At 44.2% G+C, this 25,360-nt stretch overlaps 1 protein-coding gene across 6 annotated transcripts in view; it reads left to right on the top strand.

The window, feature by feature from the left end:
- The window catches only part of MSRA (methionine sulfoxide reductase A), a 512,726-nt gene that overhangs the window by 307,881 nt on the left and 179,485 nt on the right, over positions 1-25,360 (top strand). For 5 of the 6 annotated variants that reach the window (XM_075063596.1, XM_075063593.1, XM_075063594.1 and 2 more), the window contains one exon: positions 4,571-4,675. The exons of the other annotated variant lie outside the window; for it this stretch is intronic. In XM_075063596.1, coding sequence (XP_074919697.1) covers positions 4,571-4,675 — 105 coding nt within the window. The remainder of the gene's footprint in view (positions 1-4,570; positions 4,676-25,360) is intronic. 6 annotated transcript variants of the gene reach the window in all.

The following is a 25,360-nucleotide window of genomic DNA, read 5'->3' on the forward strand; positions in this document are numbered from 1 at the left end:
GTGAGTGTGGGGGAGAGTGAGTGATGGAGGGAGGGGGGATGGAGTGAGGAGGGTGGACGTGACCTCGGAGAAGGGGCAGGGCAGGGGGGAGGGTCAAGGGTGTTCCATTTTCTGCAAATAGAAAGTTGGCAACTCTAATACATAGTCTTTTTTTTTTTAAACCGAAGGTTATCAAAAATAGTTAAATGGGTGAGAATCTAAACACTGTTATAAAGGAAAAGTTGACAAGAAGCACTGAGGTGTCACACAGATACAGATGTCTCTTTCCATTTCTCTGTATTGGAGCTTTTTTTGCCAGAGTTTGACTTTCCATTGAAACAGCACACTGCTGCTAATCCTTGGAGACTGGCTATGTTTTCCAAGTAGCAAACAGATATAGGCTAAACAGACAATCAGCTGTTGGCAAACAGTCCTCTCATTAACAATACAATAAAGTCTCACAATCTATGGCGAAGTTCTCCGATGGCTAAGCTTATTTTGAGTTGAAGGAGAGTTGTCCATGGAAAGTAGGGGATCAGATAATGGCCCCTATAAATAAAGGATTTCTGTTTGCTCATTTAACACCAAATTAAATATATTCAGTGATACAGAAAACTACTTTAAAAACTGATTTAAACTTTGGGAAGGTTTATAAAAATATTCATACTTGTTAAAACTTTCTCTTGGAAATTAAAGTGAATCTTGGTTCTGAATAGAGTATTAGACCTTATGGTGATTATTAAAAACCAGCTGATCAAGAAGTATAGGTGAACTGAGAACACCGTGAACCGCTGACTCGAGCTAGCGTGCTAAAAATAGCAGCATGGACTTTCCAGTTTGGTTTCCAGCATGGGTCCTCAAGCCCACCCAACCCCCTAGGCTGGAGAGGAGATCCTCAGCTCCAGCCCAAGCTGGAACATCCCATTGCTATTTCTATCATAGTTTGAGCCCCACTAACACAAATCTGTCTACCATGACTTGGAGGTTCATTCCTAGCTGGAGTGAAGACATACCCTCAGGAGCCCTGTTTCCATTGGTTCCCCTTGTCATAAGGCATAAGTCCCAATTCTGAACCTTAGCGTCCAAAATTTGGGTGCCTGCATGAATCCTCCAAGCTTAATTACCAGCTTAGATCTGATAGTGCTGCCACCAGCCAGGAATTCCAGTGCCTGGCTCACTCTGGTCTCCCCAAAACCTTCCCTGGGGGACCTCAAGACTCAGATGCCCTGAGTCTCACAACAAAGGAAATAACCCCTTCTCCCATTGGTCTCCTTGTGTTACCTTTCTCCAGGCTTCCCTCCCTGGATGACCTGAAGATCACGCACTGTCAATTCTTTGAAACGCAAACCACGAGAAATCAGGTTTGTCCACCTCACTCAGAGCCTGCAAATGCAAGCTTTGTACTCAACCCAAAGAGATTTCTCTTCCCCCCTGTCTTCTTCCTCCCACAAATTCCTGGTGAGCTGCAGACTCAATCCCCTTGAGCCCAACTAGGAAAAAATCCAACAAGTTTTAAAAGAAAGCTTTATATAAAGAAGAAAAAGACATAAAAATGGTCTCTGTATCAAGGTGACAATAACAGGGTTATTGGCTTAAAAGAAAAAATGATAAACGCAGCCTCCAAAAGAAATACAATTTTAAAACATTCCAGCAACTACACCACATGTAAATACAAAAAAACAATATAAGCCTATGTCTTTCACCTTTGTACTCACACTTGGAAATAGAAAGATTAGAAGCCTGGAGAAGAGTGATCCTCTCAGGACTAGAGAGCAACAGAGATGAGACAAAGAACACACACCCAAAACTTCCCTCCCTTGAGATTTGAAAAATCTTGTTTCCTAATTGGTCCTCTGGTCAGGTGTTTGGTTCCCTTTGTTAACCCTTTACAGGTAAAAGAAACATTAACCCTTAGCTATCTGTTTATGACACCCCTGCCACCCCTGCTCTACGTGCTCCTTCCAATGCAGCTCAAAGCACCCAATCCTGCATGATGCCTCCTGCTTGTCTGCTTATGTATAGCAAAATCATTGCTGTGGTATCCATCAAAATCAGTGGGAAATGAAACAGCGCAGCACCTTGCAGGTAAGTGCTCTGAGTGTGGAATGGCAGATAATGATGTTGTGAGTAGCAATAACTTTCATGCCATGTTAGGGAAGAAAATCCACTGGGTTCAGAGAGGAGTTTATTGTGGAAAGGCTTTGAGGAAAATTAAAAGTGAATCTGAGAAGGCCAACAGACATCATGTCCTTGTTTTTCGTCTGAGGAGGGATATTGGTTTCAGACATGCTTAAGTTCTAACAACCCCTACCGTCCTGTCGCCACGCATCACAAGGGTTTTTTCCTGAGGTCAGACCATAGTTCTCAAAGCAACACAGTGATTTTCTTGTTCAGAGGAAAAGTAGAGAGCTGGCTCTTTGAGTTCCTAGATTAGTCAGAACAAAGTACGTTGACAAGATGTAATTGCTTCAGTTGTGCGGAAAGGTGGAACCTCTGTTGTTTTGAAGTTTTTTGAGAGACTGTCTTCTGATCTAAAGCTGGTCAGCTTAGATGTGCTATTTACTCCTGTTGGTGAGATAAGACCCTCTTGTAAGGTTCACACTGAGTTAAAGAAAAGAAGAAATATATGTTGATGTTAGCAGCTATTCCCTTAGCTTTCATCATGAGCCACTCTACATAGAGAAGTCATAATTGCCATATTGGAACAGACCATCCATTTAGTCTGTTCCTCTAGTGTAGGTAGTGGCATTACCCTATACTTGTGCATCAAGGAAGGTGAAAGCCCCCATCCTCCTTTCATAATGCTTCTGGCCAATTATGTAATGATATTCTATAGGACAAAAATCTCCTTGCTGACCCCAGTTAGCAGTCAGTTTATACTGTATGTCAGAGGCTCATGTCAATTTATAACCAAGTTAAACTGCAAATTATTTTTATTCATGTAAATATCCAATCCTTCTCTGTTAACCTAGTGTCAAATTCTTCCTTCAGACACGAGTAACTTCCATTGGTTTCAATAGGAGTTGCACAGGTGAAGGTAGAATTGGGACATCACAGTGTTTGTCTGATTAATGTCCTGCAGAGGAGGATAGCTTGGTTTATATGCTATGTATAAAATAATTTCCTTGTACTTGCTGCTAATCTCAATGAGTGTCTCCGTGTTGTGTTATGAGACAGAACACACAGAATCAGTTCGATTTCACTATAGTTATGATGATTGTATTTAGTTCACTTCTGTCATATCCCCTTTTACTTTTCTACCTTCCAGATTCAATTTAATCCTAATATTTTAAATCTCTTCCTGTGCCTAACCTGTACTCCTTCCTTTGCCTTATGTTGCTTCTCATTTCCTTGCCCTTCTTTATTGCAGCTCTGAGATAAAGCAACCACAAATGATTGCAGTATTTCCCCTGTTATTCTCTACCCTTTTGACTTTTTTTCAGTTCTGCTGTGCATTGAGCTAATGTCTTCGCAGAGTTCTCCCCAATGACACTTAGAACAGTAGCAGCTAATTCAGAACCGCATCAGCAGGCCAGATTCTTCTGTCGGTTTCACTGCCGTAAATCCAGATCAATTTCACTGAAGTGAATTGAATTAATCTAGATTTACGCTGGTGTCTGAGATCAAAGTCTAGCTCAGTGTGTTCAAGCTGTGCACGCCGCTCCCCAACAAAATGTAGAACTGGCTATTCTTTTTCCGTGTTAATATTTCCAGTACCTTTTATTGATGTTGATGTTGAAAATGTAGATTTCGCCAGAGAATAGAATATGTATTTTTTTACTAAGGAAAGTTTATACTAATAAAGGAAAATATTTCTTCATTTGAAAACTCTTTGTATATGCTTGTACAATACCTCACACAATGGGGGCCTGATCCTGACTGAGGAGTATGTGCATTATGGTAATATAAATATTAAATAATTATAATAAGCGAAAGTTAACTGGCCCGATTCTGCAGGCTTTGTGAAGCTAGCACTTTCAATACAATCAGTGGGCGGTTGGGTGTGTAAGGGCTGCATGATAGGGCACATAAAGTAGCCAAAACTAGGAAATAATCTTGTTCAGTGTGCATTGCCTTGCATTTACCTCCCTTGAATTTCATTTGCTGTCATTGTGCTCAGTCATTCACTTAGAGCCTTTCATTGAAGCCTATTGGTATTCTGTGGTGTGGGCAATACAGGCTCGTTTGCAGCCATGTGTTTGATACTGGATAACTGGCTGATGGAATTTGTTTTTTGCCTTTGGTTACTTTACTCATTTCAAATATTTTAAGAAATATTTACCCAGAATTTGCATTTACATTTTTTCTGAAAGTTGCTGAACTCCAATGATAATGTTGCTCTTAATTCTTCTCAGTTTTGCTTCCAGTTAGTTTAGTCCATTATGGGCCTTATCCAAACTGGCAGTTGTCTGACTGCGGATACTGTCATAAAAGAATCTGTAAAGGAAGCTGGGGCTAAAAATGATGTTAGGTGAAAACACAAGTCTGTTACCTTTTTGTGTTTTGGAAAGCAAAAATCCCGTGCTTCATGTCTTGGATATGCCTGAGTTGATAGTTACTAATACTGTCAAGTTTTGTATTGTCTTTTTAGGGAAAACTGGCCATACAGAAGCTGTGCGAGTTGTATATCGGCCAGAAAACATCAGATTTCAGCAACTGCTCAAGGTCTTCTGGGAGAATCATGACCCGACACAAGGTAGAGTGATGAGTGAGCCAGTATTTAATTATCTTACTAATTACAGCTGGGATAATTAGTGTTTGAGCTGCATGGAAGAGATGAACCTTGAAATCACATGGGAGCTCAAGAATATGATTGCAGACATTTATTGACAGAGAGGGAGAGGGAGAGAGAGGGAGAATGAGGATGTAGAAGCTCATAATACCCCTCCCCCTTTACAGCTGTCTGTGCTGGGAAAATTCCCACAGAGAGTGTGGCTAAACAATAGAAAATCCTTTCACCTTTGATTATGACAATTTTTCCGTAATGCTATCTTTTTGTCTCCTAAATTAAAGCATATTTCTCAGTAGCTTCAGAGCTGGCGATTTTACTCATGCGTGGAAACTTTACCCTCCATAAGTTTTACATTTTTTCATCTTTTTTTAAATTACTGTGCGTTTCTTTTATGATTAGAGAAAATGAGCAAAAGGAAGTAAGACAGGATGCTCAGAGGTACCACCAGCAGCAACATATTAGCTTCTCACCTTATTCAAGCATTTGGGTTTAATTTATCCTCCCTGGAAGTGGCAACATGATGTTATGCATATCTGCTCAAACAGAAATGATGAATTATTGAGAAAACATTTCACACGTATGTGTATATAGTTTCGATAAACATCAACTCCAATATGATGCCCTGAAATATTACATACAACTAATTTGTTTCTGCTTTCTCAACCTTGTCACTACTGTTGTCTTACATTAAGCTATCTGGTTAATATTAAAAAGGACACTCTTAAGAGGCGAGTGTGGGGGTGTGTTTTCTCCTCTGATGACCTCCTGCAGACCTCAGCTTTAGTAACTGGAGTGGACACTGGGGAACTCTGTATGGGGGCAAGAGGGAAAGAGTCCCTTTATCAGGAGATGTGGGAGACACATATCACTTGAATATTTGGAGATCTGCTTCCTTGGGGTTTCAGCTGAGTTCGCATTAGACAAGAAAGAAAATTTAAAAAAACTGGCACTCTTTTCAGGTTGAACCTTCTTCTGGTCATCTGGTAGCTTTTATTTCTGATCATTTTATGATTTATAAAAGCAGTGAAGAGTCCTGTGGCACTTTATAGACTAACAGATGTTTTGGAGCATGAGCTTTCATGGGTGAATACCCACTTGGTTGGATGCATACCGACGAAGTGGGTATTCACCCATGAAAGCTCATGCTCCAAAATGTCTGTTAGTCTATAAGGTGCCACAGGACTCTCTGCTGCTTGTACAGATCCAGACTAACATGGCTACCCCTCTGATACTTTATGATTTATGTCTGTTTCATTTATGGCCTGATCCTAAAAACCTCTGCTCACAGGAGTAGTCTCATGTGCAGAACCACTGTCTTCAAATGGGACTATTTGTGTGAGAAGGAGCTATACCTGTGAGTTAGAGTACACAGGGTCAGTTCCTTACATTGTAAGGTTTTTTTTTCCATTAGAGGATACAGGCCGGAACACACCAATGTTCAATGCATTAGGAATAAATTTACATCAGAAAAAACACCACCACAGTTGGCAACAGTTGGCCACCTAGTGGCAGCCTCCTCAGTGAGCTCATGGATTGAATCGCATGGAGGCTAAGCTAATGTCTCACTCCTAGTAGTGTTCTACCTAAGTCAGGGTTGTGGCATGTTGATGGAGACATGTGGGAAAGTTTGTACTGCCGTTGTCTGTGTTGTACCTGTTCTGTGTATAAATACAGAACTTATTCTATAACAGAGATTCCCCAAAGTGCTCTGGTGATGTACAGAGAGATGGCTGGTCACATAGTGATGAGTTCTTTTTTCCCCCAGCAGCCAAATCATATTAAAGAATTCCTACAATTCCTTTCCTTTGTCAGCAATTGCTGTAGTTGCCACAGGGGTATAACTAGACTGCAACCAGTGAACATGATTCACAAAACAGCAGGTGGAAGGGGTGGTAGTCACAAGATGTTCTTGGTATTTAAATGCGGCCCATGCTGTCAAAAAGGTTCAGAACCTCTGATCTAGCAGTTTTTAGAGGCATTAAGTTTAAACATCAGATATTCTTTTTGTTGAAGTTGGGCAGAAACCCCTTTTCTCATTATCTGGATGTCTGAATATTTCGAAGCAGCTTCCCACAGTGCATAGAATCATAGGTGTGTAGAGCTGGAAGGGGCCTCAAGAGATTAACTAGAACATGTTTGTGTAAACTGTTCTTAAAAACCTCCAATGATGGGGATTCCACAACCTCCCTTGGTAATTTCTTCCAGTACTTAATTATCCTTATAGTTAGATATTAGGAAACATTTTCTAACGAAATCTCCCTTGCTGCAGATTAAGCTGATTACTTGTCCTATCTTCAGTGGACAGGGAAAGCACTTCATCACTATCCTCTTACTAAAAGTCTTTAACATACCTGAAGACATACTAGGTCATCCTTCAGTCCTCTCTTCTCAGTAAAGACTAAACATGCTCAGTTTTTTTAAACTTTTCTTCTCAGATCAGGCTTTCTAAACCTTTTATAGCTTTCCTTTGGACTCCCTCCAGTTTGTCCACATCTTTCTTAAAATGTGGACACAGTTCTTCATTTAAGTCTTCACCACTGTTCAGCAGAGCAGAACAATTACCTCCTGTGTCTAATGTACAACACTCCTGTTAATGCACCCCCGAATATTAGCCTTTTTCACAAATGCCCCACACTGCTGGCTGAGATTCAGTTTGTGATCCACTATAACCCCCAGATCTTCTTCTGCAGTACTATTGCCTATCCAGTTATTCTCCATATTGTATTTGAGCATTTGAGTTTTTCTTCCCAAGGGTAGTACTTTGTACCTGTCTTTATTGAATTTCATCTTGAAGAACTGATCTGAAATCAATTTATCAAGATCATTTTAAAGTCTATTTCTGTCCTCCAAAGTGCTTGCAACCCTTCTCAGCTTGGTGTCATCCACAGATTTTATAAGCATACTTTCTGCTCCATCATCCAGCACCAGATCTCAAGAGAATTCAGTATCAGTCCAGAGACTCTAAAAGGTAGAGCCTTTTAAAATCATAGAAACTTAGGGCTGGAAGAGACCTCAGCAGGTCATCTAGTCCAACCCCCTTCTCAGAGAAGGACCAACTCCTATGAAATCATCCTAGCCAGGGCTGTGTCAAGCCGGGCCTTAAAATCCTCTAAAGAGGAGATTCCACCACCTCCCTAGGTAACCCATTCCAGTGCTTCACCACTCTCCTAGTGAAACAGTGTTTCCTAATATCCAACCTAGACCTCCCCCACTGCAACTTGAGACCATTGCTCCTTGTTCTGTCATCTGCTCCCTCTGAGAACAGCCTAGCTCTATCCTCTTTGGGACCCCCATTTCAGGTAGTTGAAGGCTGCTATCAAATCGCCCCTGACTCTTCTTGTCTGCAGACTAAATAATCCCAGTTCCTTCAGCCTCTCCTCATAAGTCATGTCCCCAGTCCCCTAATCATTTTTGTTGCCCTCTGCTGGACTCTCTCCAATTTGTCCACATCCTTTCTGTAGTGGAGGGCCCAAAACTGGACGCAGTACTCCAGATGTGACCTCACTAGTGCCAAATAGAGGGGAATAATCACTTCCCGCAATCTGCTGGCAGTGCTCCTACTAATGCAGTCCAGTATGCCATTAGCCTTCTTGGGAACAAGGACACACTGTTGACTTATATCCAGCGTCTCATCTACTGTAATCCCCAGGTCCTTTTCTGCAGAACTGCCACTTAGTCAATTGGTCCCCAGCCAGTAGCAGTGCATGGGATTCTTCCTTCCTAAGTGCAGGACTCTGTCCTTGTTAAACCTCATCAGATTTCTTTTAGCTCAGTCCTCCAATTTGTCTAGGTCACTCTGGACCCTCTCCCTGCCCACCAGTGTATCTACTTCCCACCCCAGCTTAGTGTCATCTGTGAACTTGCTGAGAGCGCAATCTATCCCATCATTCAGATCATTAATGAAGATGGTGAACAGAACCGACCCCTGGGGCATTCCACTTGATACTGGCTACCAACTAGACATCGAGCTGTTGATCACTACCCGTTAAGCCCGCTGATCTAGCCAGCTTTGACTTAACAATCCAAGGCCCATATATCTGCCAGGTGTAATAGATTCCAAGCCTAGAAGGGACTATTGTGATCATCTAGTCTGATCTCCTGTATAACACAGGCCACAGAACTCCCCAAAAATAATTCCTAGAGCAGAGCTTTTAGAAAAACATTTAATCTTGATTTAAAAATTGTCCATGATGAAGAATCCACCACAACTCTTGGCAAGTTGTTCCAGTGGTTAATTACTCTTGCTGTTAAAAATGTACCCTTGTTTCCTGTTTCAGTTGGTCTAATTTAAGCTTCCATCCATTGGATCATGTTACGTCTTTCTCTGCTAGACTGAAGAGCCCGTTATCAAATAATTGTTCCCCATGTAGGTACTGATGGACTGCTATCAAGTCACCCCTTAACCTTCTCTTTGTTGTTAAACTAAATAGATCAAACTCCTTGAGACTGTCACTATAAGGCATGTTTTCTAATCCTTTAATCATTGTCATGACTATTCTCTGACCCCTCTCCATTTCTCAATATCCATCTTGAATTGTGGGCACCAGAACTGGACATAATATTCCAGCAGCAATTGGACCAAACACAGAGTAAAACAGCGGTTCTCAAACTTTTCTGCTGGTGAACCCTTTCACATAGCAAGCCTCTGAGTGCGACCCACCTTATAAATTAAAAACACTTTTTTATATATTTAACATCATTATAAATGCTGGAGGCAAAGTGGGGTTTGAGGTGGAGGCTGACAGCTCGTGACCTGCCATGTAATAACCTCATGACCCCCTGAGGGGTCCTGACCCCCAGTTTGAGAACCCCTGGAGTAAAATAACCTCTCAACACCTACTTGAGATTTCACTGTTTATGCATCCAAGGATTGCATTAGCCTTTTGGCCACAGTGTCACACCGGGAGCTCATGTTCAGTTGATTATCCACCACAACCCCCAAATCTCTTTGAGTCACTGATTCCCAGAATATAATTCCCCATCCTGTAAGTATGGCTTGCATTCATTGTTCCTAGATGTATGCATTTACAGTTAGCCATAATAAAATGCATAATGTTTGCTTGAGCCTAGTTTATCAAGTTATCCAGATCACTCTGAGTCAGTGACCTGTCCTCTACATTGTTTACTACTCCACCAGTTTGTGTCATCTGAAAACTTTTTCAGTGATGAGTTTATGTTATTTTCCAGGTCATTAACAAAATGTTAAAAAGCATGAGACTAAGAACTGATCCCTGCACAACCCCACGGGAACCAACTGTGTGATGATGATTCCCTGTTCACAGTTACATTTTGGGACCTAGCAGTTAGCCAGTTTTTAATCCATTGAATGTGTGCCATGTTAATTTTATACCTTTCTAGGTTTTTAATCAAAATGTCATGTGGTACCAAGTCAAATGCTGTACAGAAGTTTAGGTATATTACATTAAAACTATTACCTTTATCAGCCAAACTTGTAATCTTGTCAAAAAAGGATGAAGTTAGTTTGACAGGATCTATTTTCCATAAAACCGTATTGATTAGCATTAACTATATTATCCTCCTTTAATAATCATCTCTCATAACAGCCACTCTCATAACACCCAACATTATCTTGTCTGGGTCAAGGTCAGATTGACAGGTGGGTCAGACAAATGGAGCCAGGTCATCCTGTTTACCCTTTTTAAATATTGGCACAGCATTAGCTTTCGTCCACTCATCTGGAACTTTCCAGGTGATCCAAGGCTTATTGAAAATCAAATTAATGGTCCAGCAGGCTCCTCATTCAGTTATTTTAAAACTCTAGGGTGCACGTTTTCTGGATCTGCTGATTTAAAAACATCTGATTTTAAAAGCTGCTGTTTAACATCCTCCTGAGATATTAGTGGACTGGAAATATTATATGATAATGCTATGATTACTTCCTCTCTTCCCCTCCCCGCACCCAGTACAGAACATAAATATTTATTGAACACTTCTGCCTTTTCTGCAATATTGTTGATAATTCTACCATTTTCGTTTAGTAATGGATAAATACCATTGTAGGATTCTTTTTATTCTTCTTCGAGTGCTTGCTCATATCCATTCCAGTTAGGTGTGCGCGCGCCGCGTGCACGTTTGTTGGAGATTTTTACCCTAGCAACACTCGGTGGACCAGCAGGGCGCCCCCTGGAGTGGCGCCGCCATGGCGCCCGATATATACCCCTTGCCGGCCCATCTGCTCCTCAGTTCCTTCTTACTGCCCGTGTCGGTTGTTGGAACAGTGGAGCGCGGCTTAGCTGATCTCCACCTCCCTAGCTCTTCACTCGTTTCTATAGTTATAGTGTATATAGTTAATTTTCCATAGTTCTCGTTAACTTTTTTATATTAGTAGTTTATAGTAGTTGTATATATAGTTAGAGGGTCAGGGGCTAGCCCCTTCTCCTCCCCCGGTACCGGGACCCATGCCCGGTTCACCGGGCTTCAAACCTTGCGCAGCCTGTCATCGGCCGATGCCCACAGGAGATCTGCACGACTCCTGTTTAAAGTGTCTGGGAGAATCCGACCTTGCGGACAAGTGCCGAATCTGCAAGGCGTTCAAGCCCTGGATGAAAAAAGAGCGGGACATTCGCCTCAAGCAACTCTTGATGGAGGCAGCTCTAACTCCCCCATCTTCGGCACCGACTCCGGCACCGGGGACGAGTGCCCTAACCCTAACCCTAACCCTAACCCACGCACGGTTCTGGTGAAGACTCCTCGGCACCAGCCTTCACCGGCTCAACCCTCTGGCAGGCACTGATCCCTCTCCCCGTGGACCAAGAGGCACAAGGCTCCTGCGGCACCAGCATCTGCACCGCAGTCGGAGCGTACATCTAAGGCGGATCACCTGGCACCGTCAACTGCTGCGGCACCGCTTGCCTCCGCACCGTCGATTCCGGTCTCTCAGGAGTCGTCGAGTTCGGTGCCTACCAGCTCCCCAGCACGCGCTGTGGTTGAGCTCATCGTGCCCTCGATGCCAGAGACTTTCTCCATGGCTCGGGAACTCATTACTCTGACAGAGCATGAGCTGCCCCAACACCCGGCTCCGCCAATGCGGGTTGTTCAGTCACTGGGCAAGCCCGCCATGATGAAGCCATCTTCACCGGACACTGTGCAACGCCGCCAGTCCCGATCCAGGTCCCGTGGACGCTCTTGATCCAGACATCGCTCCCGCTCTCTGCGCCGCTTGCAGTCCTGGTACCGCTCTCCATCCCGGTACCGGTCGTACTCACGGCACTGCTCAAGATCCTGGTCTCCATCGCGGTACTCTGGGCACCGGTCCAGATCCCGGCACCGCCGTACCTCTCACAGCCGATGGTGATGAGAGGCACCGGTCGACCTCCCGGCACCGTGCTGGTCGCAGGTCCTGGTCCCACTCCCGGCACCGCTATGACTCTTGGTACCGTTCGCCAGTACCGCGTAGACAGGAGTCCGATGGATGCAGAGACCTGGTCCAAGCGACTTCAGCACCTCCATGGCACTCGCGTCACCCATCCATCTCCTCCCATGTGGACAGTGCCTCCTACGGAGACTCAGAGACGCATACCCGTGGCCTGGACCACGGACCTCATCAGTGGTCCTTTTGGACACCTTGGGCGTATCATCAAGCCCAAGGTGAATCGACTGGCCCATCGCGCTCCGGTCACTCAGAGCACCTTGTGCCCGAGGCCACCGTCAGCCGACCTCTCCCCGCTGACACAGAGGAAACCAGTGCTCATGCACCGGAACCGTATGACCTTCTGGAGCCGGAGGTCCCCCCGGACCAGTCATCAGTGCAGGACCCACTCGTCCTGGGGCTGTCATCTTCCTCCTCCCCGGATGAGGCAGTAGTGGGGACGTCATCATCGGGACCTCCTCCTATTGACCTCTAGTCACATCAGGACCTTCTGCGGCGTGTCGCCCAAAACATCAACCTGCCAGTAGAGGAGGTCCCAGAGGTGGAGGACCCAGTGATTAGCATCTTGTCCGCGGAGACACCCACCCGAGTGGCTCTCCCATTCATCCGTTGGATCCAGGCTAGAGCTGATACTATCTGGCAATCCCCGGCTTCCATCTCACCCACAGCCAAGGGGGTCGAACGGAAGTACATGGTGCCTTCCAAGGGGTATGAGTACCTCTATGTGCACCCCGCTCCCTGTTCCTTGGTGGTACAGTCCGTCAACGAACGGGAGCGCCACGGCCAACAAGCCCCCGTGCCTAAATCTAGAGAAGCTTGGCGCATGGATTTGTTGGGCCGAAAAATCTATTCTGCAGGAGGTCTCCAGCTCCGCATAGTGAACCAACAGGCCCTCCTCGGCAGATACAGTTACAATACCTGGGAGGCTGTCGGGAAGTTTGTTGGGTTGGTTCCACAGGATTCCTGCCAGGAATTTGCAGCACTCCTGGAGGAGGGGAAGAGGGTCGCAAGGACCTCCTTACAAGCCTCATTAGATGCCTCTGATTCGGTGGCCAGAACGGTCGCTTCGGGTATAGCCATGCGCCGTATCTCATGGTTGCAAGTGTCCGACCTGCCACCTGAGTTGCAACATACGGTACAAGACCTGCTGTTTGATGGTCAAGGCTTGTTTTCACAAAAGACGGACCCCAGACTGCAGAGTCTAAAGGACAACAGAGTAATTATGCGTTCGTTGGGAATGCATACGCCTCAGACGCAAAGATGGTCCTTCCGCTCCCAACCGCAGCGCCCTTACCCCCTACTCGGCCACGGCAAGACTTTGCCAGAAGGAGAGGTCGTAATAATCGCAGACGCCAGTCTGGACCTCAAGGGGGCAACAATTCCGGTCCCCCCAAACCAACGCCGGGACCCAAACCAAACTTTTGAGGGTGCGCCCGAGAGCAGTGTACCAATTGCCTCCCCGGATCCCTTTCAGTTCTACAACCGCCTTTCCCAGTTCCTTCTGGCGTGGTCCCAGTTGATGTCAGATCGTTGGGTCCTATGCACAGTGGAGCTTGGATACCGGCTTCAGTTTGTTTCACCCCCTCCTTTCCACCCCCCCTCCTTGTCCCTCTTCAGGGACCCCTCTCACGAGCAACTCCTCATCCAGGAGGTCCACAAGCTCCTCTCAATTGGAGCTATAGAGGAGGTACTGGAGGAGTTAAGGGGCAAAGGGTTTTATTCCTGATATTACCTTATTCCCAAGGCGAAAGGGGGCCTCCGGCCTATCCTAGACCTGCGAGGACTGAACAAATTCATCAAAAAGTTCAAGTTCCGCATGGTATCCCTGGGAACCATTATTCGTTCCCTGGATTCCGGAGATTGGTACGCCACTCTCGACATGCAGGATGCTTATTTCCACATAGCAATTTATCCCCCTCACAGGAGGTATCTACGCTTTGTGGTAAACCATCGACACTACCAGTTTACTGTCCTGCCCTTTGGCCTTTCCTCGCCCCCTCGGGTGTTCACGAAGTGTATGGCGGTTGTCGCTGCTGCCTTACGCCGGCGTCGGATACATGTCTTCCCTTACCTCGACGACTGGCTCATCCGAGGGGCCTCCGAGGCACAAGTCATCAGCCAGGTGGCCATTATTAAGGACCTCTTTCTGCATCTAGGTCTGATCATCAACTTAGACAAGTCCACTCTGATGCCTGTGCAGAAGATAGAGTTTATTGGGGCAATGCTGGACTCCAACCTTGCGACGGCCAGTTTACGTCCCCCCACCAGTTTCAGGCCATAGTCTCACTTGTCCAAGGTCTTCAGCGTTTTCCAACAACCTCTGCCCGCACTTGCCTTGGCCTCCTCAGTCACATGGCTGCGTGCACATTCGTTGCAAAGCACGCCAGGCTGCGAATGCGTCCTCTCCAAATCTGGCTCGCCTCCGTCTATCGGCCGCGCAGAGACGCCATAGACATCATTCTGACAATTCCGCCGAGCGTTCTAGGCTCCCTCGACTGGTGGCGAATGCCCTCCCGGGTGTGTGCAGGACGACCGTTCCATCCTCCCCAGCCCTCCGTGTCCCTAACAACGGACGCGTCCTCCCTGGGCTGGGGTGCTCACCTAGGGCGCCTGCGCACCCAGGGCCTTTGGTCGTCCCGGGAGTTGACTCTACACATCAATGTCCGGGTGCTGAGAGCGGTCCGGCTGGCGTGCCAAGCGTTTCGACGCCATCTACAGGGCCGTTGTGTTGCAGTTTTCATGGACAACACAACGACCATGTATTATATAAACAAACAGGGAGGGACGCGGTCCTCCCCCTTGTGTCAGGAAGTGATCCTACTGTGGGACTTCTGCATAGCCCACTCCATAGACCTAGTAGCCTCCTTCCTCCCAGGAGCTTGGAACACACTCGCAGATCATCTGAGCAGGTCCTTCCTGGCGCACGAATGGTCCATCCATCCGGACATTCTCCATTCAGTTTTCCGGAGGTGGGGCTTTCCCCAAATAGACCTCTTTGCCTCCAAGGAGAACAGGAAATGCCAGGTGTTCTGCTCCCTGCAAGGTCGCTCCCCGGGCTCCCTGTCGGACGCGTTCCTCATTCTGTGGATGGGCCACTTCTGTTATGCCTTCCCACCATTTCCTCTTGTTCACCGAGTTCTGATCAAGACATGCAGGGACAAAGCCCGCCTTATCCTGATCACTCCGGCTTGGCCGAGGCAGCATTGGTACACCATGCTGCTCGACCTATCTCTGTCACACCCGATTCCCCTGCCACTCGACCCGGACCTGATCACACAGGACTTCGGCAGGCTACACCACCCAGACCTGCAGTCCCTTCATCTGACTGCATGGCTGCTGGCTGGTTGAGCCAATCAGAGTTGTGTTGTTCCGCTGCAGTGCAAGAAGTGCTGCTTGAAAGCAGAAAGCCCTCCATGCGGTCAACATACCTTGCTAAATGGAAGTGCTTCTGTCACTGGTGTACTTAGCGGGACCTTTCTCCGCAGGCTATATCAGTCTCCACCATCTTGGACTATTTATGATTTCTCAAAGAGCAAAGTCTAGCGATCTCTTCGCTAAGAGTGCACCTTGCAGCTATTTCCACCTTCCATCCTGGGGAGGCTGGCAGTTCTGTTTTTTCCCATCCTTTTAGTTTCCAGATTCCTCAAGGGCTTGGAGCGACTCTATCCCCAGGTCAGACAACCAGCCCCTACCTGGGACCTGAACCTTGTCTTAGCCAGGCTCATGGGACCCCCCTTTGAGCCTTTAGCCACATGTTTGCTGCTGTACCTGTCCTGGAAGACAGCATTCCTAGTTGCTGTCACCTTAGCTAGACGGGTCTCGGAACTTAAAGCTTTGACTGTGGATCCCCCATATACAGTGTTCCATAAGGACAAGGTACAGCTGCGACCACACCTGGTGTTCCTCCCTAAGGTCGTCTCCTCCTTTCATGTGAATCAGGACATCTTCCTGCCAGTTTTTTTTCCAAAACCGCACTCATCGCGACAGGAACAGCAGCTGCATACTCTGGATGTCCGCAGGGTTCTTGCATTTTACATCGAGAGAACCAAACCCTTCCGGTGTTCACCTCAGCTGTTTGTAGCGGTGACAGAATGTATGAAGGGCATGGCAATCTCCTCCCAAAGGATTACTTCTTGGGTGACATCCTGTATTCGGACATGCTACGACTTGGCTCATGTTCTGACTGGCCATCTTACCGCCCACTCTATGCAGGCTCAAGCCTCATCTGCCGCGTTTTTGGCCCATGTTCCCATACAGGAAATCTGTCGTGCGGCCGCCTGGTCTTCCATCCACACCTTTGCATCGCACTATGCATTGGTCCAACAGTCTAGAGACGATGCCGCCTTCGGCTCAGCGGTCTTACATTCCGCAACGTCTTGCTCCGACCCCACCGCCTAGGTAAGGCTTGGGAATCACCTAACTGGAATGGATATGAGCAAGCATTCGAAGAAGAAAAGACGGTTACTCACCTTTGTAACTGTTGTTCTTCAAGATGTGTTGCTCATATCCATTCCACACCCGCCCTCCTTCCCCTCTGTCGGAGTAGCCAGCAAGAAGGAACTGAGGAGCGGATGGGCCGGGAGGGGTATATATCGGGCGCCATGGCGGCGCCACTCCAGGGGGCACCCTGCTGGTCCACTGAGTGTTGCTAGGGTAAAAATCTCCGATGAAAGTGCACGCAGTGCACGCACACCTAACTGGAATGGATATGAGCAACACATCTCGAAGAACAACAGTTACAAAGGTGAGTAACCGTCTTTTCCTAATCTACTTAAAATAACTCCTTCTTATTGTCCGTAACTCTGCTGGCCACAGAGTTCTCTTCATATCCGTTTGCTTCCCTTATCAATTTTCTACAGTTGCAAGCTTCTGATTTATATTCCTTACTATCAATTTCCCTGTTCTTCTATTTGTTAGAATTTTTTTTGTTGTTTTTATGGCTGCCCTCACTTTCCCCTCTAAAGCATTTTTTATGTGTTTTGAGTTTTTTTTTTTAAAACCAGTACAGCCTTCTTCCTTGATTGTGACTTTTTGGGCATCTAATAAAAAGTATTCTTAAACAATTCCCAATTATCATTCATATATTTGATTAAATTCTTCCTCCCAGCTCATCTAGCTCATAATTATTTTCAGTTGTGTGAAATTAGCCCTTTTAAAGCACCAAGTATGGGTACACATACACACATCCCTCTACCTCACTGGTCTGGATTTATTTTGTTTTCTCGTTGTAATCTTGATCAAGTCATGATCACTTGTACCTAAGGTACCATTAATTAAGAGCAGTTCCTCTTTGTCTGTCAAGAGGAGGTCTAACATAGAATTCCCTCATGTTGTTTGCAGCACTGAGCCCTGGTCTACCCTTGGGGGGAGAGGGAGAAAATCCATCTAAGTTAAGCAACTTCAGCTACGTGAATGTACTTAGATCTACTTACCATGGTATCTTCACCACAGTGAGTCGACTGCTACCGCTCCCCTGTCAAATCTGCCTGCGCCTCTTGCTGAGCTGCAGTACAGGAGTTAGTTGAAGGGAGAGCGCTCGAGGGGTTGATTTATCGCATCTAGACTGGCCCAGCATTGTAGAAGGTCTCCGTAAACCAAGCATAGATTCCTCCCATCTTGAAAGAAAGTCATATTTCAGGGTTGAGACATCCATCACATATACTTAATGGTGAATGAGGTTTGTTTCTTCACATAATACAAATGATATTGTAACTGTTCAGCTGAGCTAACACAAGGTTAAGGGTGGCTTGAACTCAGTCTGTAAGTACCTACACAGGGAAAATAAATCTGATAATAGAGGACTTTTCAGTCTAGTAGATGAAGATATAACAAGATCCCATGGCTAGAAATTGAAGCTAAATAAATTTACACTGGAAAGAAGATGCAAATTTTTACTCACACTGGAAAGAAGATGCAAATTTTTACAGCAAGGGTAATTAACCATTGGAATAACTTGTTAAGGGTTGTGGTTGATTCCCGCTCACTCACAATTTTAAAATCAAGATTGGATGTTTTCTAAAAGATACTGTAGTTCAAACAAGAATTACTTCAAGGAATTCTTAGGGCTTGTATTATATAGGAGATCAGACTAGGTGATCATGGTGGTTCTTTCTGCCCTTAGCTATGAATCTGAACCACCTGTGGAATTTCATTTTCACCTCTGGATTCCAGATAGAGAGCTCTTTCTAATTTCTAAAACTGTTCCAGAGGTCCTCCCCTTTTAGTCCCATGGTTGCATCAAACTGCAAGCAGCAAACATTATCAGACAGACATTCTCAAAAAAGAATCACTTTATAACTACATATATCGGACTCTCTGCACATATCTTTGATAGGCGTCAAGGAAGACCTCTATAAATAAAACTGTACCCATAGCAGCAGTGTTTCATGAAATGCCTGGCTATTATGACTGTTCTTCCTGAGTGCCTGTATATAGACTGGATTCTGAGAGTCCAGATGATTCTTCCCCAAGAGTTTGTACAGACAAGGATATTTTCATACCCGCTTAGAAGATATATTATGGCAGAGCAAAGGGAAAGCATTCCACATATAGCACTGGATGGTGAGAATCCCAGGCCAGAAAACGTGACACATTATACCTGAGAGGAGGCTTCAGCCATTAGAAGTGCAGAATGTGGTTATGATGGTGCTGTACCAAATCGTTCAGAAAGAACAGTGTCTGATGTTTGCACCAAGGAAAAGAATGAACTGAACCTTCATAAACAAATCAGAATAGGAACATGAAATGTGAGGAATACGTATGAAGGGGACCTCACCTTTGGAAAGATGTAAGATAGAAATATGTGGAATCTGAGACCTGCATTGGAAGGGTAGGGGGGTCATTTCATGATGTTGAATGGATACACAGTGCAATATTCAGGGTATGAGAAAAATGCACATCCATTTTCCCTCCTTATCTACTCAAGGAGACAAAGTATGTGCTTGGATATAATCCAATCAGTGACAGAATCATTACAATTTGCCTTTGAGTGAAGCCAGGGAATATGTCAATCATACAGGTTTATGCCCTTCAACCACCACTGATGATGACGACGTGATTGATGAGCTGTAAGAATGACTTGCCTAAACACTACTTACTAACTCACTAAAACATCAAATTAAAATGTCATCCTTATAATTGGTGACTTGAATGTGAAAGTGGGAGCTTTAAGCTCTCCTAAAGGAGTAATGAGAGACAATGGTCTAGGTTCACAAAATGAGAGAGGGAGGCATTTAGCTGAATTCTGCTGTTCTGCACTATGGTTAACTGAGAGTGTTTGAGAAGTGATGCAGAGTACAAGAGAATGGCTTGGAGATGGAAGAACGTAAGAGAATATAAGGAGCTGAGAGACAGATTCAAAGGCAGATAGACAAGATCAGAGCAAATATAAAAGAGCAAAATGTATGGAGTTTGAGAACTACAAAGAGTAATAATGCAAAAGATATATTCACAGTGGTCGGACTTCTTACCAAAAGATTTTCTCTGCAATCAAACATAAGATCATGACGGCAGAGTCTCACTGAGGGTGATGGGTGGAGAGATTACTGGTCCATTCTGTATGCCTCATCACAACACAACAGAACAGAAAAGAGTATGGAGCCAGAGCTATCAATCCTGCAAGTGGAAGTGGTATGTGGTATTGTGAAAAGAGGCCTGTGAAAGCACCAGAGATAGAGAACATGCTCACAGAAATTATTAAGTGATTGGCAAATGCAGTACTGATATTATGTGGAAAATCTGTACTGACTAGAAATTGGGTGGAGATTGGATGAACGGAATTTTTGTGCCTTTACCAAAGAAGGGAAACAGAGTGTGGTAACTATTGTGCTATCTCCCTGATACTACACATGAGCAAAGTTCTATATTATATAATCCAGGAATGCGTGAAACAAAGGATAGAATTAGAACTACTGCCACAAGCTGGTTTCAAAGAGGGCCAAGGCATGTGTGCCCAAATCGCAAATATCTATCACATCCCTGAAAAATGCAGGGTGTACAGTCACCCATTGATCATGTGCTTCAGTGACTACTCAAAAGTGTTTGATACTGTCTGACAGGACAGCCTTTGGAGGATATTGGAAGACATGAGGATTCCAAAGCATCTCATTGAGCTCATTGCAAGTCTCTACAACCAACAACAGACCACAGAGCAAACAGCAGTAGGCTCCAGTGAGGAGTTTTCCACTGAGCAAGGTGTGAGACAAGGGTGTATTGTGTCCCCAAGCCTGCCTACCGTATATATGCAGAATTTATTATGAGACAAGCCTTGGAAGGTTTTGACAAAGTGAAAGAAGCTGGGATTTCCATTGGTGGACACATCTTACCTGACTTCAGATATGTTGACGAAGTAACACCCTTTGATACATCCACTGATAGAATGCAATGAATGTTGGAGACTCTAAAACCAGTTAATGAGGAATATGGACTATTGCTAAATGCAACAAAAACAAAATGCATGTATGTTAACATGACTAACAAAAAACAAGATCAAAATGGACTCTATTATTAATAGAAGAGTGTAGAGGCAGTAGATTTAATTATCCAATCAAGGAGGTTATTCTAAGAAATCAGAAGATGACTGGGGATGGCTCATTCAGCTGTGTCCCTTAAGAAAGTTTGGGGAAAATTGTAGCATCTTGAAATGTACGAAAATGTGACTGGTGAGAAGTCTAATTTTTTCCATAGCAATTTAATGGATGTGAAATGTGACAAGTTAATACTGCTGACAACAAGAAAATTGAAACTTTTGAAATATGGTTCTGGTGAAGACTCCTGGGTATCTCTTTGACGGAAAAAAGATGAATGCCTATGTTAGAAATATTATTGCAGAAAAGCAGACTTAGATGTTGGAAAACAGATGTAAACATATGCACTTTGCTTATGTTAGGATATAGAGATGGATGTAACATGGAGAATGTTATTTTGGAAGGAATGTTGGAGGGTCGCTCTAGTATGGGACAACCAGAGAGGATATGGATGGATGGTGTGTGGCAGATCACTGGCAGGTCAGCAGCTGAGTGCTCAAAGTTAATGCTGGATTATGAAGGCTTCAGAAAATTCTGCTATGATGTCATCGATATTCAGACATGAATACATTTAATTTACTTATGTGAGACACTGAGGACTTGATATATTCCAGATGTTGCAACTTTTTTCAGTAGACATGCTTCTTACCTAAGTTCCCTCTAAGCTGCACGGCTGCGTAGCAGGCTATCAAGGGCTGCGCAAGCAGGGAGAGGCACCTCTCTTCCAGCCCCAACCTAAGGGCTGCCGTAACGAGAGAGGGCTGGGAGGAATCCTCTTTCCCTGCCATGGTCCCAAGACAGGCTGCACCCCAAAACCTTCATTCCCAGCCCCACCCCAGAGCCCTCACCCCAGCCTCTGCCCTAGCCCTGAACCCCCTCCTGCACTCCAAACCCCTCATCCCTGGCCTCACCCCAGAGCCCGCACCCCCAGCTAGAGCCCTCACTCCCCTGCACTCCAACCCTCTGCCCCAGCCGAGCCTTTCCCACACCCAGAACCTCTTAGCCCCACCCTCGCCACACATCACCTCCATATTGGTGCACATAACACAATTCATTCCGCACGTGGATGTAAAAAATTAGAGGGAAAATTGTTTCTTACTGGTGCAGTTTATATAATAGCTTTAACACCAGGTGATGTCTGAGGTCTTTGACTCGAAACATTTGAGCCACAATGTCCTAGTACTTTACAGATGCCTTATTTTGTAAGCTAGGAGACAAACATGCCCTCCAGGTACTTACCATTTTCCTGACATCTGGAGTAATAGTGCTAGTGGGTAGAAAGGATTCTTCATCTTGATCTCTATCCACCCAGATTTCTCTTCTTTATCTGGCTAAATTCTGATGGAGAGTATTACAGGAATACATTACACAGAATACCAGAGAAGGGTTTTGCTGTAGCAAGTTTGATCAGGGAAGTTTCCTATTCATAAAGTTCAGTATCCTTATTGCATAGATCCAGTGTCTCATCTTCCAGGGAAAGATGACATGTTGACAAAGTTTTAAGCAGAGTTGTTAGCCATCAATAAAGGTCTCTGTCATGACCTCCATCTTGTATTATCTTTTTTTCCCAAAAAATGAGGTAAATATCAGTTATTCTTTTCCCCTAACAGGCCTACCAGCCTTATCTATGATTCTGGTCCAAGGACAAGCAAATTCTAACATCAATATTGTAGTCCTTTCCTGAATCAAGGACAGGAACTTCTCTACATGTTGCCCCTGATTCTAGTCAATTGAGAGGGCTTTCAAATGTTTTTCTAGTAGTTGGTACCAAGTTGCTGTCAATAGTCATGGTTAGAGATTAGGAATTTTGTCATTCAACATCATGTATAATATTAATATCCATAAAGTCCTGCTTTCCAAGCTTCTGCCTCCGAAACAAGGTGTGAGTCTCCACTTAGGTTTCTAAGTTTCTCTGTTCAAAAGCCTAACTCGGGATTCCTGGGATTCTTAATTATGAGTGTTATGCTGAAGACTGAAAAATCCTGTTGAAAAGTGGGAATTTTTGATTAGTTAAATTTGCTCCATTATTAGGCATGGATGATTAGATCGGGGTCAGCAACTTTCGGCATGCGGCTTATCAGGTTAATCTGCTGGCGGGCCACGAGACAATTTGTTTACATCGATCGTCTGCAGGCCTGGCCACCTGCAACTCCCAGTTACCGCAGTTCGCCGTTCCCAGCCAATGGTAGCTGCCGGGGGCCGTGCCTGTGGATGGTCAACGTAGACAAAAATGTCTCGCGGCCTGCCAGCGAATTAACAGTCAATTTCACCACGCACACAGATCAATGACAAAATATTTCGATTGATGATAATTGAAATATACAGATAGGCCAAGAAATAAATGCTGCTTGAGAACTTAAGAGTTTGATTTATGGATATTTACTTTGAATATTTAGTCACGTGATGTTGACAGTTTGTGTTTTAACAGTTATCAATCTTTAATTTTTTGAATCTCAGCATCTACTATCATTAAACAATTGTTGTCTCCCCAACCCTCTAATTTCCTTCAGCTGTGAAAAGTTAAATTGATAGAAATTGAAAAAAATGGTTAAATATAAGCATTGATATTATCAGCCAAAATTAGGGAAAAAAATAGAATTTTGCTAAGCTCATCTATGATTTGGAAGAGATTCCCCATCTGAGCAGCTCCTAAATGGGTGGACCTGATAAAGCCCTTGACGGCTAGCTTAGACTATTGAATACACTTGGAATACTAAGCAGAACAAACCAAAAACTTTGATTTCTACAGAGACATTTGGTTGTCATCTCTGTTCCTACCTCTGATACACGGATGGACAACCTTTCCTCGCCTTGGAATAATCTGATCTCACTCATGAAAGGGTTGCTTTGTGAACCTCGGAGCTTCCTAGAGTAGTTACTGTGCTGTAAGAGCTGAAGAAAAGGAGAATGAGGGCTTGTCTATACAGGGACACTCAGGAAAGTTAATTCAAATTAATTAAAAGTGTGAATTTTAAATTCACAAGTTAAACTGCATTAAACCCCTATGTGCACACACTCATTCAGAATTAAAGTGGCTTTAAATTGGTTTAATTAACCTAATAGATTCATTTGTCTTACTTTAGGGATATCCCCTTCTAGCATGCACTAAGGGATTGTCATTTTAGCCTCGTAAAAGCTCCTAGGTCAGATTCTTCTCTGTACTTTTTCTATGAAGATGCCATTCTGTCATAACTGTCGAAAGCACTTTCCATCTTTTCAGACCACTAGTGTCTCTGTATGCCCCTGAGCCTCACTTATATTCAGGGAGGCAGGTATCATACTTTACATAGAGAACTTTGTCACTGTTTGTATGCAGCCAAAACTAGTCTTCAAGTTCCCCAGGCCCTTGGGGAAATGGGGTTGACCCGAGAGAAGTCTGTCTATCATGGTCCAAAGATTGTCCATGTAAAATGCAGTGGGTGTGTCACAACTATCATGACGTGACAGGATTAACCGCCTGTATTTGTCAGTGTCATTAGTAGACCTACAAACCATTTCTCCTCTCTGTGATCCTCCAAACAGTTTGGCATAAAGCCCCAATGCTGATACATGAATTCTGCAGATTAATATCTGGTCTTCAGTATGCTGACCCATTTAATTTGCAGAGTGTAGTGCATATTTATTTGCCACCAGTTTTGAAGGACTGTACTTTTTTTAGACACTGCATATGGAACTATCATTTGCAAATAATTAGAATTAGACACTTGAAATTACATTGTATTGCTAATGAGCAGATGTGTCTACTTATACCAGTGGAAGAACAGCTGTACACATATAAAATGCTAAAATGATCCTAAACCGGCATTATGTATTCTGCTACAGACCTACAACTTAATTTAAGATTTTAAGAACAGGGAAAAAATAATTTTTAAGCTATATAAAAATGTAACTAATTCTGATATTGTTTTACATTTCTGTGCTTCTGTTTCCTCCATACTTTACACAGAGTCTGACAGCTCTCCAAGTTAAAGCATCTAGCACCTTTGTCTTGTATTTCAAGTGTTATTGTGAGACTCTGATGCTTCCGGCATCATATGGCAGAAAAAAAAAAAAAGGCAGCAAAGAAGCAAATGCTATTGTCACCAAACACATTAAACGTTATTCAAAATAGAATTTCTGACTCCTTAGGGGTCCATTCTTGGTCCAATACTATTCAATAGTTTCATTAATGACTTGGGAGATGGAGTGGCAAATATGCTAATTAAATCTTTGGGAAATACAAAGCTGGGAGGCTTTTGGAGGATAGGAATAAAATACAGCATAGTGTGGAGAAATTAGAGAAATGGGATGAAAACAATATGAAGGGATACAATAAAGACAAACGCATACTGATTCATGTAAGGATGAATAATCAGCAGTACAGATATAAAACAGAGGATAACTAGCTAGGAAGATGAGAGGAGAAGAGAGCATCTATTAGGGATGGTTTAGGTATAACGGAAATGGTCCTACCACAGTGCATTCACTGGAGGGGTTCCTGGAGTCTGTGAAAACACAATGAGGTGCCAAAAGGCTGTTGTGAAGAGCAAGCAACAATGCAGATGATCACTACACACTGGGCACACGGTAAGACAAAACAACATAGGATCGAGTCCTACAATCCTTGCTCAGGCCACGTCTACACTACGGGATAATATCGAATTAGCTAAAATCGGTTTTATAAAACTGATATTATAAATTCGATTTCATGCGGCCACACTAGGCACAGTAATTCGGCATTGTGCGTCCATGGTC

Source organism: Chelonoidis abingdonii, chromosome 3, assembly GCF_003597395.2.
Source record: "Chelonoidis abingdonii isolate Lonesome George chromosome 3, CheloAbing_2.0, whole genome shotgun sequence".
In the NCBI taxonomy this organism is placed as follows: domain Eukaryota; kingdom Metazoa; phylum Chordata; order Testudines; family Testudinidae; genus Chelonoidis; species Chelonoidis abingdonii.